At 50.8% G+C, this 17,472-nt stretch overlaps 1 protein-coding gene and 1 long non-coding RNA gene across 13 annotated transcripts in view; one reads left to right on the top strand and one right to left on the bottom strand.

Moving 5' to 3' along the window:
• LOC134482420 (uncharacterized) overlaps positions 1 to 7,380 on the top strand; it is a 25,163-nt gene extending 17,783 nt beyond the window's left edge. The window contains exons 1-2 of one of the 2 annotated variants that reach the window (XR_010058500.1): positions 2,515 to 2,653; positions 6,659 to 7,380. This is a non-coding gene — a long non-coding RNA (uncharacterized LOC134482420). Of the gene's footprint in view, positions 1 to 2,514; positions 2,654 to 6,658 lie in introns of those variants that run through there. The other variant, XR_010058499.1, reaches the window with a different exon arrangement.
• C16h13orf46 (similar to human chromosome 13 open reading frame 46) lies at positions 4,706 to 17,472 on the bottom strand. 11 transcript variants are annotated; one of them, XM_039094415.2, is made up of 10 exons: positions 15,875 to 16,432; positions 14,548 to 14,599; positions 13,605 to 13,724; positions 12,948 to 13,107; positions 12,812 to 12,859; positions 11,805 to 11,855; positions 10,280 to 10,347; positions 8,635 to 8,713; positions 5,746 to 5,814; positions 4,720 to 5,135 (listed from the first exon to the last, which is right to left on the bottom strand). In XM_039094415.2, the coding sequence occupies exons 4-10, from the start codon at positions 13,032 to 13,034 to the stop codon at positions 5,130 to 5,132; spliced, it is 408 nt and encodes a 135-aa protein (XP_038950343.1). In that variant the 5' UTR covers positions 13,035 to 13,107; positions 13,605 to 13,724; positions 14,548 to 14,599; positions 15,875 to 16,432; the 3' UTR covers positions 4,720 to 5,129. The 11 variants fall into 11 exon arrangements, with proteins under 11 accessions (NP_001032259.1, XP_038950343.1, XP_006253495.1 ...); NM_001037182.1 differs by lacking the exons at positions 13,605 to 13,724; positions 15,875 to 16,432 and adding an exon at positions 16,594 to 16,872 and having other exon boundaries at positions 4,706 to 5,135; positions 5,746 to 5,930; XM_006253433.5 differs by lacking the exons at positions 13,605 to 13,724; positions 15,875 to 16,432 and adding an exon at positions 17,205 to 17,472.

Below are 17,472 nucleotides of genomic sequence, written 5' to 3'. Positions count from 1 at the left end.
TAGGCTCCAGCTGGTTCCACTCCACTGCTCACGCCATTTTGGTGGTGGTCCTAGGATACTAGCGTCTCCGAAATGCTGGGATCTTCTGCTGCAACTGGGCTGTGCTTTTGCCAAGAGCCTCTCCTAGGTTCATGGTGCCAACCCTCAGCTTCTCGTCACGACCCTTCAATCCTGGAGCTTTAGCTGACACTGAGGCTACACCTTCTCCATTGGCTCATTGTGGTCTCTCACAGGGCCAAGCCTCAGCTGCCCCACGTGACCTCTTCAGTCCTTCAAAACCAGCACCACCTGGGAGACTCTTACCCTACCAAGTTTAGCTGTCAGCACAAGATACAACTTGGGGCTGATTCTGGAGCACAGCTGTGTGCTGACTCTGAGGAAACACTTCCCAGAAGATTTCACCTCAGTGGAGCTGGTTGCTTTTTAATCACCGCTAATTTCTCAGTTCTAGCTGACCAGCATCTAGAATCCTAGTAAAACATCAGTTTTCCTTTATTGTTCTGGACTCATGTTAGTCACGGTGATTCTTCTGTCCCAACTGCCCAAAACCACAGATTCATAACCAAAGTTCTGGAAAGTCCTGGAGGAGTTTTTCCTTCTTCTGAAACTTCACACGCCAGGCAGGCCTCCATCACCTGCTCTCAACAGCCCCATTTCCAAGCTCCCACAGAACGGTTCTCTAAGACACTCCATGGCTTTTCTACCCAAAGTTCCAAAGTCCTTCCATAATTCTTCAAGTGTCTCACGGCAATACTCTACTATCCTGGTATCAACTTATCTTATGGTTTCTATTGCTATGATTGAACATCATGACCCAAAGTTAGCTTGAATGAGTTTCTCTGGCTTACACTTACACGCTGTAGCCCGTTATTGAAAGCTCAGGACAGAAATCCAAGCAGGGATGGAACCTGGAGGCAGGAGCTGCCTACTGACTTGCTCCTCATGGTTTGCTGGGCCTGATTTCTTATAGAACCCAGGAACACAGCCCAGGGATGGCCCCACCCATGATGGGCTGGACTCTTCCCCAATCAATCACTAATTAGAAAATGCCTTACAGCTGAATCTCAAGGAGTGTTTTTCTCAATTGGTTCCCTGCTTTCCCATGACTCCAGATTGTGTCAAGTTGACCCAAAACTAGCCAGCACACCTGGGACTCCATTTGCAGCGCAAACGCGGACTCAGGATGTCTCTGCCTCTTGTTTAGTATTTAAAACCCCTTGCCCCATACCTCTGAGAGGAATCGTCTAAAAAGACAACAGTGTATAAACTCATCAAACCGGCAACTATAGAAGTAAACACATATTAAAATCATATCAATTCAACGGACCCATAGAAGACACCTTAAGTCAGCAACGGGCCAATGGGAGAGTAACCTACTTGTCACCTGAGTATCCTGTAAAAGAACTGAGAGGACTTAAGTGCCCAACAGTCCTAGAGGCTTCATCTCTGCCTGGTCTCCACCGGTGATAGGGAGTATTCAAATAGCCTTCGGTTTCCTCATTGTCTGGAGCCAGTTCTATACTTTGTATCCACAGCTTCTGGTTCCACTTTGTATCCATAGCTTCTGATTCCTTCCTGGTCAGGCAGCTGAACTCTGCTCCAGAAGCTTGCCTCTGGCCCTGTGCCCTCAACAGTCCTCCACCCTGTTATCATCTCATTTTTGCAGAAACTCTATCTGCAGCTGCCTAGGACAGATGTTCTCACCCAGGGGTTGCCACCTTCAATAAATCTCTAGCTTCAGAAATATTTACAATTCATAGTAGTAGCAAAAAATATTTAGTAGCGACAGAAATGATTTTATGATTGAGGGTCACCACAACATGAGGAACTGTATTAAAGGGTCACAGCATTAGGAAGATTGAGACCTCTCAGGGAAGATTCTTTTAACCGAACACTTAACACTTAGTAGCCCATAACGTACATATACATGATGGGGAGACGCTCGGTGTGTGGTGTGTAATGTGTAATTTAAGGGTATTTGTAAGTAAGATTGGAATAAGGGCTGGAAAGATGACTCAGCCATCAGAAACACAGAATCCTTGCAGAAGAGCCGAGTTCTGTCACCAGCACCCATTTCTTAGATCCCCTGTTGTGTCCATGGTATTAATTCTAATAAACTTCTTGCCCAAAAGAACGTTCTACATCAGGGTCCCCGAATCTCAAGACTGAGACCTTTCACTGTGTTCCTGATGTAGCACACTCATGACAAATGTTAAGTTCAGGGGAACCTCATCCCTTCCTGGAGGACAGTGCCACCTAGAGTCTATAACTGCTGGGCTCCCTGCGCTCTATCTTCCAGCAGGAGATTGTGGGACCAGGGAAGGACCCCCTGCATAGAGTGACATCCTTGTCTGTTCACCCTGCTCACTGTGGCCATCCTATCAGTGGATGTTGGGCCTATGACACTAATTGTACTCTTGGCTGCAGACATTCAAGGTGTTTCCCAGTCAGAGGCACGAGTGGTTCTGATGTCATGGGTGTCTGAGCTGCAGCCTGGGGGACATTTTACACAGCCAGCTGTGAGACACACCCCTCCAAATCTGGAAAGGAAAATTACCTTCTCCTGGTTACTAGGGAGACGACAAGCCATGTAGTGTCGATGCAGAGCCAGGCTAACCTGTGAGGACCTGCAGAGTCATGACCCTCAGCCCTGGTATGGACATGGCAGGGTGGTGAGTTCTGGGGCTCTGGCTTCCTCCAACTCCTGTCCTTTCCAGGTCTCACTGACATTCCAGGTCCCCTTTTTGTTCCTGGAATCTGTGACTGTTCCCACCTCAGGCAGAAAACTTGGCAGCAAACTCAGGAGGATGTCGGCCAGCCAGTCCTCAGAGGACCTGAGTGGGAGGCAGAGTTAGGCAGGCTTGTAGAGAGGGAAGCTCAGGGAGAGCTGCAGGCATGTCTCAGCATGCCTGGGCCTGCCTCACAACCTGGTTCTGCAGAGCTGCTGACTGGGGACTTTCCCTTTGCCTCTCACTCCGGAGGCTCCCCTCTTTCCCCGTGAGGGACACGGGACCGCAGGGAACTTTGTTGCCGAGTTGCCTGGATGCCAGGGGTGGGGAAGGAGACTGGAAGGTGGATGATTGAACTCACAGTCAGACTGACCAGATATGGAACAGTCTTGTGATGAAACTTCAGCCTTGAGCACTTGGCGTTTGCCCAGGGACTTAGGCCTGCCTGTCCACCCTCACACAGCCTGGGGCTATGCTGAGCCTGGACTTGGTAGCCTCAGGCAAGTTGAAGCCATGGATAAGAATTGGACGGGCAGGACTGTTACTCTCAGAAAATGAGCTGGGAGAGTAGACAGGAACTCCTTGGGAACAGAGGTCTTGGATTGGGAGGGGCACTAGTTTCATGGGCTAGGTCTCTTTGGGAGCAAGGGTTCTTGAATGTGGGATGGAGGACCTTGAAGAATGAAGTCTTCCCCATCATGGGCACTGAAGAGAAGAGCTAGCTCTTCTCTAGGACTGGATGGATTCTGACAGGGGCCAGAGTTGTCCTGAAAGGTCATCAGCTCAGGAGAAGGGGGCAGGGAGAGCCTGTTACTAGCCCATGAGGATGTATGCTCTACCCAAGTGTGGCTCACTCCCTGGGCTCTGCCTCAGCTTCCTGTCCTCTCCCTGTGCCTCAGTTTCTCCATCTGTAAAGCAAGGTTCTTCCTTTAAGATGCCTTAGGCTTTGTCAGACCCAACCAAGACGGCTGAAACCAGGGGCTCCTTCACTGAGGCAGGCTGTCTGACCCTTGCAGATCATTTGCTGGAAAGAACAGGAGTTGGAGGGTCCTGACGCCATAGGTCACTTTTGTCAGTTGTGGTCACAGTGTGCCCAAAGCTAAGCTTTCTCAGAGAAGATGCTAAGAATGTTGTCAGAAGTCATACCCAGCCACCAGAGCCTCTTCTAATGGAGATAGCAAGCCTCTCAGTCAGAGCCTGTCGGTGGGTGAGTCTCTAACCCCCTAGCAAACTCCCCAGGAGTCCTGACCCAGGAAAGCGATGGGTGCCATTCTGATTTTCCCATGAAGCTTACAGCTCCCAGACTCCAGGACACCAAATGGACCATAATAGACCACACTTCCTCAACGTCCTTAAAGTTGCATGCTCTTCTCTGACATTGCAAAACTCTTTACCACCTCAGCTTCTCAGTGGGGAGTAACAGGCAGTCTAACTACATGGGACCTTCCCATTCCGCTATACCTATAAGAGGGGACCCACTCCGACTCTGCCTCATGGGCTTGAGTATGTATTAGAGCCTCCCAATGCCCACCGGCCTATCTATGGCATTTGGCCTGAATGCCTTTCAGAGGCCCCATGATACTGTCCCATCTCTGTCTGCAGATGCACCAGTAACTCTTTTAAACAACTTCTTGACACAAAGGAGGAACTGCTTGGTGGCCCTAGGACTTTCTCAACCTTTCAAACCTGAGCCTGGATTCCATCAGGGGCTTCCTGGAACCGCCTTTCTTCTTGGTCGTCCCATCCCAGCTTGAGTTCTCTGTTGGCACACATCCTGGACTCCCGTCGATGATGAACCCAATAGGATATCGCTCTGGGAGGGGGAGGCAGCAGACCCTCTCACCCTGTCCCATGCCTCCTAGTGACCGTGGCAATTCCAGAATCTCATTAGAGGATCAAGCTACTGCTACCCCCCCACCCCACCCCCACATAGTCAATGGACTCACCATGTCCACCATGTCCTTGATGAGTCCAGGTACTTACGGCCTCAGATGTTTGAGGAATTGTTTTGCTTAGATTTGTGTATGTGGGGTCACATGGGAGGGTGATTGAAGGAGGGGGGGTCACATGGGAAGGTGATTGAGGGGTTCACATGGGAAGGCGACTGGGGAGTTCACCTCCCCAAGCATCCTTAGAGAACTAGACTTCCAGATAGAGGTACTAAGGAGAGTTGTGGCCCAGGGCCTGAGGTGTAAGGATGTGGGTGTGGGAAGAACCAGTTCTGAGGTGACCTTGTCCCCTCTCCTCTCCAGCTGCGGCCTGAAAGTTGTCTATATACGACATTGTAACTCCAGCGATGCGTTCATATTGTGTTGTTCCCTTTAGTGAACAATTAGCTGGCGCTTAAGTCCTGTGATAGCCAGGAAGCGGGAGTGCCTGTTGGTCCTGTAGAGTTGGTTCCTAGGGCTGAAAGCGGAGCTGTTTGGAGAATCTGCGCCACCAGAGGGCGCCATCAGACAGCCCAAAGTGGCTACTGCCTAGTCCTGGTATTTGCACAAATAAACCCACAGGCGTGGTTGGAGGATAGAGGGGAATTGTGGGCAGGCTGCAGAAGGGTGTGCTGTGCAGAGGTGAAGGGAGAGACTGGTGCAGAGCAGTTACCACAAGCCTGCACAGCTAACAGGGCACCCACCCCTCCTCCTCCCGGCTCTGTCTGCCTCCTACCTTCATGTCTTAAGTAAACTTGACTGATTTACGCAAAGTCTAATTTTTATGAAACTCTTTGTGGATAAAATAAGTAGCATCCAGGGCTACTGTCTATTCCACTGTAGGCAGGGCCCATGGGGACACCAACTTGGTCTGTGGGCTGCCCCATCTCCTGTACCGAGGGACACCCCAAAATGGCTATCGGTAACAATGCCTGTTATGTAGTAAAAACTTGAGGGTGAAAACCTCAGGGGCACTGTGGTCGGAACACGGAATGCAATCTACTTGTGACCTGAGCAGAGGTCCCTGTTCCCTCCCTCTGCAGTGACCATTTGCTGGCAGATGAGTTAACTGTTGTCTGTCTCCTTACCTGTGATTGGACTTGGATTGGAAGAGGGTCCCTTGCCTTGAGTATCCGTTGGCTGCTGTCACTCTGGCCCTGCCCATGGGGGGGATCACGAAGCCATTCCAGGCCTAGGCTGTCTTCCCTTAGTCCCCAGAGAGCTCTACTAGTGGCTGAGTCAGAGGGGTCCCGTCCTGGGACGGCTGATGGTTCTAATAAAGCCAAGCTCGTGTCAGTGCCCTGGCTGGAAAGATCAGGCCCAAAGATGATTGGATCCTTGGGGTCTGAGTCATTGGGGCTCCTGGAAACCACCAGGTGGTGGGACGGAGGACCCTAGAACCTGGGTTGTCAGCCCTCCCCTGTATCCCAGCATCAGTTGGATCTGGGGAGCCAGGGGCTGTACTGGATCTTAATGGCAGGCAATCCTTCAACAGCCTCTGGACATCTGAAGCAGTAACAAGAAAGCCCACTGAGGAGTGGGCCCAATGTCTTTGTTATGCATGGCCCTGTAGACAGAATACAGGCACCTTTTGTCCCTCAAGCTCCAGGCCTGTTTCATCCTTCCAGTAAAAATGGCTGTTTATGACTGCTGCCCAAGTATAACTGAGCTCCCGCTGCCCTGACACTGAGTCCTCAGCACATAGATGACCACTTCCTTCTCCTCAGGTACTGAGCTGCCAAGGGCTCTGAGCACCTCCTGCCTGGACCTCTACTTTGATGGGGCAATTGATGCTAAGAACCTGTAGGCCCTGAGTCTCAGAGAGATAGGTGTGTAGAGAGGCTGGAGCTCCCAGGCACATGGGAACGTTCAGAACCAAAGCCTCAAATATTTCCTGAATCTGATATCAGTCCCCGGACCAGGAAGATGCTGTGACCCTTGACAAAGACACACAGAAGCGACCATACTGCTGAGATTTAATCTAAGTGTTCTCCTATCCAGGTGCCTGGCCGTGGCCAGCCCAGAGCTGCTATCCAGACACACCCACCAAAGATGGACAGGCAGACAGGCTCATGCTGATGACAAGAGTCTAAAAGCAATGGCCGAGGCCCCCCACGTGCATCCTGACAGAGGGACCAACCAGCTGTTCGTCCTCAAGTGTCCCTGAGTACCTGTCTCATTGGTGGCAGCTGGAGAATGGACTGGATTTGAAAAACCACATGGTGGGCCCAAAGCGTTGCCTCAGTTTACCATATAGATCCATTCAGAGGACCATCTGGGCCCATTTACTGCCAGTGAATGATATGGGGAAAGAACTGCCCTTTCAACTAGGGGTTTAGGTGGAAATTGATGTATGGGCCTCCCTCCCCTCTCTACCCAGGGTGTGGCCTCCCTGTAAAGTAAGTCCTCCAAGACCCCTCTCTCAGAGAGGCCACAGCTCCTGAACGTGCCTTTCTATGGCTAAATGACCTCAATTCCCACCCTGTACTCCACGTGCCCTGAAGGAAACAGAAGAGACACATACAAATTACTCATCTGTGGCCTGTGACCTCTGACCTTTGACTTCCAGGCGTCTCATCACCTGCTCTGTGTGCCTGTGTGCATATAAACACAGACCTGGAGCATGCCTATATGTGACCCCTTATGTTTGTACCATGTAAGGGGTGTGTGCACTAGGAATGTACACACAAGTGTGAATACATGTGCTCTGTGTTTTATACATATAGCTGAACACTGTGTGTGTGTGTGTGTGTGTGTGTGTGTGTGTGTGTGTGTGTGTGTGTGAGATGTATATGAGGATCTGAAGAGCACAGCCCCAAGCAGATGACAGTTCTCTGGGTGGACTCTGGAGATGCACGTCTTATGTGAGAGAAGCTAGGCCTGCCCTTAGGATGAATAGAACCATATGAATTGCCACTGTTGGCCTGTGGCAGTCTGCTCTTATCCAACTGGTTAAAAAGGTGAAGTGTCCACGTCTACCTTCTGCTCCCACACGGCTGGCCTGGCTCCCAACCCTGTGATCAGCTCTAAGCATTGGGCTCTCCATCTGCAGGTCAAAATGTCTAGATATTCCAGAGGCCCTGGCATCTATTTCTCGGGACCATGGCTGTGGTAATTGCCAAGAAAGGAGTGGCTCTAGCCAGCTGTCCTGACTGGGGCTATGATGGGCCCATCCCCAACTTGCCAGGGCTTGGGGTTTGTTACCGGAGGTCTTAAGCAATGAACAGCATCTCTGGATTTGGGTTACCTTTGCCCATTTAACTTGTCTCTCTGATAACAAAGCTAAGGATTCTGGGTAAATGAAAAGACTAGGTATCATGTCACACGTTCCTACACCTGGTGAAGGGCCATCTTCTCTGGGCTGGGAGCATGTAACCACAGCCAGATCCAAAGGTAGGAGGTCCCATCAGGAGGATCTTATGGTAATGCTGACTTTGGTGTCTCCAGTTTACCAGGCCCTGACCCAGTGACAAGCACAGAGGGTGGCCAGGCTGCTAGACCTTACCCTGAAGGAACCTTGGCACCCACTATGCCTTCCTCAGAGCACCATGCTCTTCTACTATGTATTTGGGCCCACTGCTGCTTCTAGATATTTCCGGGACCTGCAGGCTAGGACTAGGGCAGGCCAACAACACATTATTACTGACAGGAACGCCTGTCTTAGCCACCCTCCTGCCTCTGTCCACATCCCATGGAGGAAGAAAATGATCCACATCATATCGCCATGCCTCTGGTGGCCAAGGGCACACCTGAGTGGTGCCCGTGCCCTGTGAGCATCCTCAGGCTACAACAGACTCGGAATCTCTCCATCACAGCATCCCCGGCCCCTTCTCCCAGCTGTGGCTAATCTTACAAGATGCAAATCAAAACGGAAAGCCCAGGGAACTGGTCAGAGGGGATCTGGAGTGAGCAGACAACCCCTGTGGCCCTAGTTGCGCAGAGCCCCCACCCTTCTCTGCCCTCCAGGCCTTGAGTACCTTCTCTGAAGCACTGCTGTTTTCCTTTGTCTTCTTCTTTGTGTGGTAAGGAAGGCAACACACCCAGCTGGTCCTTATCCTGGAGGCCAAGAACGTAAGGAACTAAGAACCCTCACCCTGCCCTGTGACCTCCTGGCTAGCAGACTCCACCCCAGTCTCTCCAGATTGCTCTCTCAAACCTCATGGCTAAAACTCTACAAAGTCCCAGAGACGTGAAACACCACCCCTACCCCACCACCATTTATGGTCCTCTCACAGGAGGTAACGGTTCTCATTATGGTGCTAAGACGACCACTCAACTCATGGTCAAGGTGGCCCAGTTGGGCTGCAATGGAGCCACTGGTGCATGATTGGCCCATCTCACTCCTGGGCACAAAACTGAGTCAGGCAGGTTATCAGGGGAGAGGTACAAACGGATGTCCCCACATCTGCTCGATCAGGTGACACATTGGTCCTTAGTCCCTACCAAGTAACCACCAGCTCTCAGGGTTATTCTGGCACCTATCCTACCTGTGGTAGCTAAATATTAGGGATTGGAACCCACATGTAGACAACAAATTCAATTTTTCAAGACAAAGTATAAAGCCACTTAGTCAGGTGCCTTTGGCCAAATCCATGCATGCACGGGTGAGAAAAGGAATCACTTGGAAACCTTGCCTCTGTCGGTTGGACTTGGGAGTGGTACACTCTGGGTAAGTGTGGATGGGGTAGCCTGTCATGGCCGTAACAATAGCTCGTCAACTGGCTGCCTAGCAGAGAGAGGGCTAAGCGGAGTGTTAACACCATTTGACCAAAGAGCAGAGCTTCTGGGTGGCTTCTGGTCCAGAGGGCACCCACCAGGCTACACAAACCCAGCCTGGGCCTGAGTGTGATAGGAATGATTGTGCAGCCCAGCACTGTCCTGGTTCTATAAGGTTGGATTAGGGGTGATTCTGAAACCCCCACTTTTCTGTGCAATTCCTCACAGTGTCAGTTCCTTGAAGACCACATGGCAGTTTTACATAGCCAATAGAGACATTTTATTCTGAAAGTCTAAGTAAAGCAATATACTAACAGAGAGACACTAATTCTGAGAGGCAGGAGTTTGAGTAACTGCTATTGTGTTCTTTGTATTTCTCTGTATTGTTCTAAATGAAGTAAACTGGATCTCTGGGCCAGAGGCAGGCGTGTCCTTGGAACTCAATACCCTTCTTTGTGGCTAACGCCTCTCAACCTCAGGAAGTCTTGAAGCTTTGCTGGTCCACACCAATGTATAAAACCTCGTAGGCCTAAACCCAGATGTGAAGGGCTGCCCTCTGCCTGACAGTACCCATGTGTGCAGGCCTTTCCAACCCAGCGTTCTATCGCTAAACTCCAAGCTGGAGACCCTGACGCCACAACCTTTGCCTTCTGCTTCTTGGTCACTTTGCTGGCTGATGGGTGGAGGGAAATGTGGATCCTGGTAAATTTGTTCCCCAGCTCTGAGAAAGTTTGCTGCGCTGTTCCTTGTTCCTTAGCCTCTCTGTCCCTCCCCCCTCCAAATCACTTGTCTTATGCATGGCTCAGGGAATGGAGGGAAGGCAGGAGGCGTGGTGCTGCCACCGTAAGAGTTTGTGGTGGGGATGCCACTCTGGAGAAGCACCCCCATCCAAGTAGCAATACTCACTCATCTTCAGACAAGTACCCTGTGTCATGGGGGGGCCTCTTCTCTTCTTTAATGGCACAGGTGATGACCTGTGGGAAGTAGCAGAAGAACCTAGGGGACCCACCCAAGGAACAGACAGGGACAGAGGCCAGTCCCCTGTGACCCTGAATGTCCTTCCAGACTGTAGTCCATTGAGTGGGAATGCCCATCAGGGACCCTGGTTCCTGGCTCCATAGCCTCTGGGTTAGAATGGGGAGACCTGGTCCTTTGGTCTCTTCTACTGGTTGACCCTTTCTGGAGTCCTTAGAACTCATGGCTTCATAGAGCCGTAACTCCATGAGATTTAATGGTCAGTCTTTTTCTTAACCATATTGTATGATTCAAAAGGTAAAGGTAAAACAGGCGTAATCGGGAAAATAATCAACCCTCAGGCACCCTTTGAACTCGTCAACAGAGATCCTTGGGAATCATCCAAAAAAAAAAAAAAAGGCATCTGCTCATTTCAGCAGAGAATCAGAGGAAGAGACTCCTAATAACCATGTTGGCAAGCCACCGAGAAAAGCCTCATTCTATGGATAATCAAGGTGATGGTGATATAGACCATGATAATAATGATAAGGGTGATGATGGACGTGGAGATGTTGATGGCGACAATGATGATGTGGCGTTGATATCGATGGTAATGGCAGAGATATTGGTGATGGTGGTTGGGGATGTTGGTGGTGACAGTGATACCGAGTGTGAAAATACGGCGTCACACATAAAAATAGCAGCAACTGTCGTTACAGTAGTGATAACGTTGATGGTAACGATGGCCCCACCAGTGGTGATGGCGGTGATGGAGAGAGATGGTGAGACAGCAGTGTTGTGATCCTGGTGGTGATATCAGTGACACTTAATTCCAAGGTCACAGTTTTTGCAGGCCTTGGGAAACACCCCTGAGATGTAGCTACACTGGTTTCCACCCCGTGATGGAACATTGAGCACAAAAGGCTCTGGATGGTTTGAGCAGTTACTGACAAAGTCATCTTCCTCCCATTTTCCCAGCTCCCAGTGCACCATCTACTCTACACAGCACAATTCCTTCAGAAGCTCTAGGTGAAAAGGCTGGTGCTAGAGGGAGGGAGGGAGGGGGTGGGAGAGAGAGACACAGAGAGAGAGAGAGAGAGAGAGAGAGAGAGAGAGAGAAAGAGACAGAGACAGACAGACAGAGACAGAGACAGAGACAGAGAGACAGAGAATGAGAGAGACAGAGACTGAGACAAACAGATAGAGACAATGAGACAGAGAGAGAGTGAGAGTGACAGAGATATATGAGAGACAGAGACAGACAGACACACAGAGAGATAGACAGACAGAATGTAGGTGTTCTCATTCTATTCCCAAAGGCAGGTCTTTTGCACCAGCACCATGGAGGGTCCCTGGAACTTCTGGACTTGGGTCTCTGCCTCCCCCTTCAACATGTGTCTGTTATGCTCCAACCCACAGTGCAGGGGCTTTCTCAGTGGGTAGTTTGGATTTCTGGTCTGGCGGGTTTTGCCTGTACCTCCTCCTCAGTATGGTCGCCCAGGTCGATCTCCACAAACACAGATGGTTTCTGTGGATGGAAGTGATAATTCATGAGTGAGCTTGACAGAATGCAGACTTCTAGACATCTGGGTCTGAGTGGTTCCACCAGATTCTGAATCCACCAGCTTCTCCTGTGAAGCTTGGCAGAGTCTCCATGTTGACATAGACAGCAAAGTGCCCAGAGGGTTAGCTCTGGGCAGATGAGGGAGTTGTATGGCCATCTGCCTCATTCCTACCATTGGAAACAAGTTTGATATCCCATGGGGGTTCTTCCTCCTTGACTTTGAATGCCAGGACCTTCACAGGTGACAAGGTACCTGAGACCTGGGGATTTCTCCTCAGCCCCGATCTATTGGGAGGACATGGGTCACGTCCACCACATACTTGCCTAGAGTCGAGCTTCACTGACATGAAATCTACCCTGCATGGTGGGACGGTCCAACAGTTCAGGGAAGGCCACCTTGGTTTCTGTCTGGCACTTTAGTTGGCCCAGAATCTTACCAAGTACTACCTGTTGTAAAGTCCGGGTGAAGAATGTGTTCTACTGTCACCATGCCCTGTGGGATGGCCTGGGAAGGAGGAGAAAGTGCCCTCCCTCTGTGAAGGTCACTGTGGCCTTCAGTATGATGCTTGTACATCTCACCTCAGAAGCCAAGGTCAGGTGTGCCTTTGATCACCACACCTCAGTGAGGGTCTCCTGGGTGTATTACTGGGGGCTAAGCTCAACTGGAAGGTGGAATCCTTTCAAGATCCACACACTTAGTGACTTCATTGTTTGGCAAGCTAGGGCAGGATGCTGTAGCATCAGTCAAAGTGGTCCAGAGCTTGGTCTCCTAATCCCTTAGTGGCCCTGTTGGACAGCACAGCGCCTGCTCACATGGCTTTATGGGACACAATCCTACAGTGTTCTCATAGCCCACTGGAATTTGTCTATAGACAGACTTACATATCCGAACTCCCGTGGCTAAAGTGAGAAGTTCTTGCCTGTTTTTCTAGAAGGTTATCCAGCGTCATGGACTCTGGATGCTCCTCCTGTAAGTCCAAGAAGACACCAGTAGGTGAGTACAGGGACACCTCACAGGAGGACAGACAGAGTGGACAGGGCTGCCCAAAGCCTGACCTCAGCCACAGAGAGACATCTTTCTTTGGAGGCGTCGTCCTGTGGCCCTGCGGCGCTGGCCTCCGAGTCACTCTTCTCTGGGTCCATTTTCTCACACTTGTCCGGTTTTCCCACCTCATCATGGCTCCCTTTCTTCTTGTCATCCTCTAGGCTCGCCTGACTAGAGGTAAGCATGATAGGGGCATCAACGAAGCAGTTTGGAATAAATGCCAGGACAGGAGTCACTTGCCCTATTTCCGGCTCCTCTCCTAATGCTAGGAGTTGGGTATGCCTGTGGGCCCTTTTGAGGTAAAAAGGAAGACCCTATTCCCCCTAATAATTCATCTGGAGGCACCAGCCCTGCTCCCTCCAGCTAGAGACCTTACTTAGGGCATCAGTGGATGGATCTGTGCCTGTCACTCATGGCCACCTTAGTGGCTCCCCTACCCTGTGTATTTTGGCTAAGGGGACGGAAGTAGGGATAGGGAATGCAGGTACCTTCTTACCGTGACCAGACCAGAGGTAAGACTCAGATAGCTGCCGGCCCTTGACATACTTGGGGTTACATTTCCCAAAGTCCCTGTCTTTTATCTGAGGCTAGACAGATGCTAACGGCCTACCTTGAGTGACTTCTTAGTCACCAACATCCTTCCACCTCAGTATTTTCTGGTCTAGTACCTTCCATTGGTGTTGGCTCATGGGAAGTCATTTGTAATCAGGCTGCCTGCCTGTTCCTGGTCCACAGTGAACGGACTTTGGGACCTGAGGGAAGCCCTTGGGTTCCATGACTTTTAAGCCCTGTAGAGGGCAGATGGTAGAAAGTATGGAGGAAAGTGTTAGGTGGCCAGACATCTTGTTCTACCTGACCAATAGACATCTTGTTCTACATGACCAATAGACATCTTGTTCTACCTGACCATTAGACATCTTGTTCTACCTGACCATTAGACATCTTGTTCTACCTGACCAATAGACATCTTGTTCTACCTGACCAATAGACATCTTGTTCTATCTGACCAATAGACATCTTGTTCTACCTGACCAATAGACATCTTGTTCTACCTGACCAATAGACATCTTGTTCTACCTGACCAATAGACATCTTGTTCTACCTGACCAATAGACATCTTGTTCTACCTGACCAATAGACATCTTGTTCTATCTGACCAATAGACATCTTGTTCTATCTGACCAATAGACATCTTGTTCTACCTGACCAACAGACATCTTGTTCTACCTGACCAACAGACATCTTGTTCTACCTGACCAACAGACATCTTGTTCTATCTGACCAATAGTGAGGCTGGTTATGTACCCTTCCCGCTCAGCAAGGAGACCTGGATGGGCCCAGTTGACGTGAGAGAGGGTGCAGATTCCTTTCCAAGAGAGGCACATGGAGATATTTGTTGAGACGGACAAGGACCAGCCAGCAAGTGAACGGGCTGTGTGCAGTGGGCTCTGTTTTTATGACAAAGTCTCTTGGATAAAGAGGATCCTCAACCCAACCAACCACCCCTTCATTACAAGGATTCAGTTTCCTTTGGGTCCCCCCAAGTCCTGACCCTGACCCACTCCCCACACCCCAATCATCACATTTCAGAGGAAAGCCTCTTCCACTCACCAGGTGCCATCATCTGTGTCATTTCTTGGGTCTTTACTTTGGTCCTCGGAGTCTGAGGAGCGAGGGTGGTCGGTTAGTACATGAGCATGTAAGGAAGACATGATGGCTCCTGCATCTAGGCCCTCCCACGGTCTGCTGCCCCTCAGGCTCACTGTCCTGCTTGGCAGTCTTCTCCCGGAAGGCTCAAGGCCAGCCTGAGGTCAATAGCCGTGGCTAAGAGACTTCCCTTTCTCATCTTTGTCGGCCTCTTTGGTCATGCTCCAAACATACCTCCATCTCGCCTGTCCCAGCACTTTCCATGCCTGGGCTTAAGCCTTAAGCCTACCTCATGCATTGCTGTAAAAGCACCACCTCTTTGCTCTCTTATTAGATGTTTGTGACCCATGCTGGGCATCCATGCCTCCTGGGACACATCCACAGGCTGGCAAATGTCCTTATCTCAGCATGAATTATTGACCTGGCAGAGGAGGAGACAAGAAGGGACCCTCCCAAGAAGTGGGAAGACTTGTTCAGGGACATCCTGACTGCTGATGCCTCACAGCTCTGAGGCCCATCATTGGGGTGATTTTAATTATTCTCTATCCCGTGAGGCAGGAGGTACCTTGAATGTGCTCAAGGCTGAGGGGACCCTAACAAGTTGACACGAATACCCTAGCTTCAGGGCAATAACTGCAGGGAACTGCCAGGTGGTCCTGGGGGGAGCTAGCTGCTCTGTGAGGTGTCCCCACGTGGCATATTCCTTCTGCATGAAACGTCCTCCCCTCAACCTCTGGGGACCTCACAGTTCAGCAGGGTCCAAAGGGAAGAGTTGTGCACAGATGGCTCCTTTGAGGCTTTATTCTGGATTCTTCCCCAGGGTTGCCGTCTGGGCCAGACCTCAGCTGGCATTACCTGTTCCCCCACAGTGGCTTTGTGACTCAGACAGGAATCCAAAAAATGCTAAAAAGGAGTTCTTCTAGAAAGCAAGCCTAGAGCCTGAGTTGGAGGTTACCTTGTTCTGCAGAGTTCCCTTACAGAGCAGGCTAGCCCTTTCCCGGGGGTTTAATTGCAGGCTAGTTGAAGGCAGTGCAGGATAAACTTCCTCACAGGTTGTCTTTCCATGTCTTTCCACCCATTTCAAGCTTCACCCCAATCCCCCATGACGCCCCTCATAGAGACGCTGGTGCTTAGCCACCTGTCTCCTTTCCAGAAGTAAGCCTGTCCCTTCCTGTGCTCAGCACACCTGACCTTGGTCTGTGCCCTGTGTCCCTTTCTCAGGAGACCCTGTGCTTGTCTCTGTTGCCTGCACTGCTGAACTCAGTTGTGGACATCTGTGGATGGCAGCTACCTGTCCAACAGTGAGGGGCAGAAGGCTGACGTCTTTTAGCTGGGGCCAGGGGATGTTACTCAGCGTTGCACAATTCAGACCTTGGCAGTTCTCACATATCCCAGGGAAGAAAAAAAAAAAGGCAGGTTTCAGTTCCATCCCAGCCTCAGATGAGAGTCCAGAGGGTCAATTGGTGGAGGAAGGAAGCTGATGGGAGGCCTGCTGGTGATTTAAATATTTCCAGAAGATTTAAAAGTGGACTGGGAGGGCAAGAGAAATGGTGTTAAATGTACTTCCAGAGTCCCGGGTTTGGTTCCCAAAACTCACACAGGACTCAAGTCTAATTCCAATCCCAGGGGATCCAATGCCCTCTCCTGGTCTCCATAGCACTGCACATACATGGGGCACATACATGTGTGCAGGCAAAATACCCATATACAGAAGGTAAAAGGACCGGAAACTCCCCAGCGCTCCCTAAGTACGCATGCACATGTAATATGTGCCTGTGTTTCAGAAGATGCTAACTAGTAGGAGACTCTTCCAACCCTCATCTTTCTTACTTAATGTACTAAGCAAAGAGCAGCCGAGAGAAAGGCAGGGTTTCCACGGCCTGGTGCAGTTCTGAAGTTAGAAACCAGCTACCTTCTCCTAGCAGGAATGTGTCTTGCACACCCTATTTTCTTGAGGCTGGGCCGGCTCTGCCTGCCCTCCCAGCCCTCTGGGAGGGAGCCACCCCCTACCTAGCTCCTTGCGTAGTAGTTTCCTGATGCAGATCGGTGGGTCCCCCTTCTGGTGCAAGCCACCCACACTCCTGCTCCTCTGGAGTTCTGCCCCTTCACTGGCCACCTTGAGGTATACAGGGGTTATTCCTGAGGGCAGGGCTCCAGGCCCAGGCCGGTGCTTCCTGTGAGTGACGGGATCCTTCTCCATCCTGACCCAGAGGGGAGGAGGGAGTCACCAGCACAGCCTCAGACCAAGGGCATCTCTGCCAGCCTCTCCCTACCTCTCCGCCAGCAAAGTGGTCCAGCACCGTTGCTATGGTGCTGCTGTGACATCACAAGTTAGAGCTGAATGGTTATTGAGGGCTGTCCCAGAGGTCCCCGCTGGCTCAAGGGTTTTTTTGGAGTGGTTTGCTCTCTGTCGCTTTCCTGTGCGTCTGGATTCTTTAACAGCCATGGGTTTCTAGAAGGCCGTGTCTCACGCATGTGTGTTCCTGAAGCCAGTGTTTTGTCCCATTTGGGAATCTTTCCGTTTCTTCGGGCATGAGGAGGGCAGGAAGCAAAGTCAGGAAAATGAATGAATGAATGGCCCTGGGGCAGTGTGATATTCAGGCCGGTGGGTCAGAACTTACCACTGAGAGTAGGGCTTGGTGGGAGACATTTTGGTGATTTACAAGGACAGCGAAATCTGCCCATATGGGACCCTCAGCCTCAACGGCCTCGACTGGAAAGATGTCTCCCAGTTGAAGGCTAGAGATCAAGGAAGGGCAGGGACCTCTCCCAGGATCTACACATGTCATCTTCATGGGCTGCCCCCAATCTGTTTCTTCATCGCCTCTGTGACAGCAGACACAGTGGACTGGGGCGCCCCCTGGTGTCAACAGAGCACACGACACTCCC

Source organism: Rattus norvegicus, chromosome 16 (genome assembly GCF_036323735.1).
Source record: "Rattus norvegicus strain BN/NHsdMcwi chromosome 16, GRCr8, whole genome shotgun sequence".
NCBI lineage: Eukaryota > Metazoa > Chordata > Mammalia > Rodentia > Muridae > Rattus > Rattus norvegicus.
Note: the sequence above shows the minus strand (reverse complement) of the source record. Positions and strands in the feature narration are given on the sequence as shown.

Coding starts and splice junctions, on each gene's coding strand:
- C16h13orf46 (XM_006253430.5), bottom strand. CDS start 16,783: ATGGAGAAGGATCCCGTCACTCACAGGAAGCACCGGCCTGGGCCTGGA. Junction 14,600..16,593: donor ACTACTACGCAAGGAGCTAG/GTAGGGGGTGGC, acceptor CTCGCTCCTCAG/ACTCCGAGGACCAAAGTAAA. Junction 11,856..12,811: donor ATAACCTTCTAGAAAAACAG/GCAAGAACTTCT, acceptor TTCCATCCACAG/AAACCATCTGTGTTTGTGGA.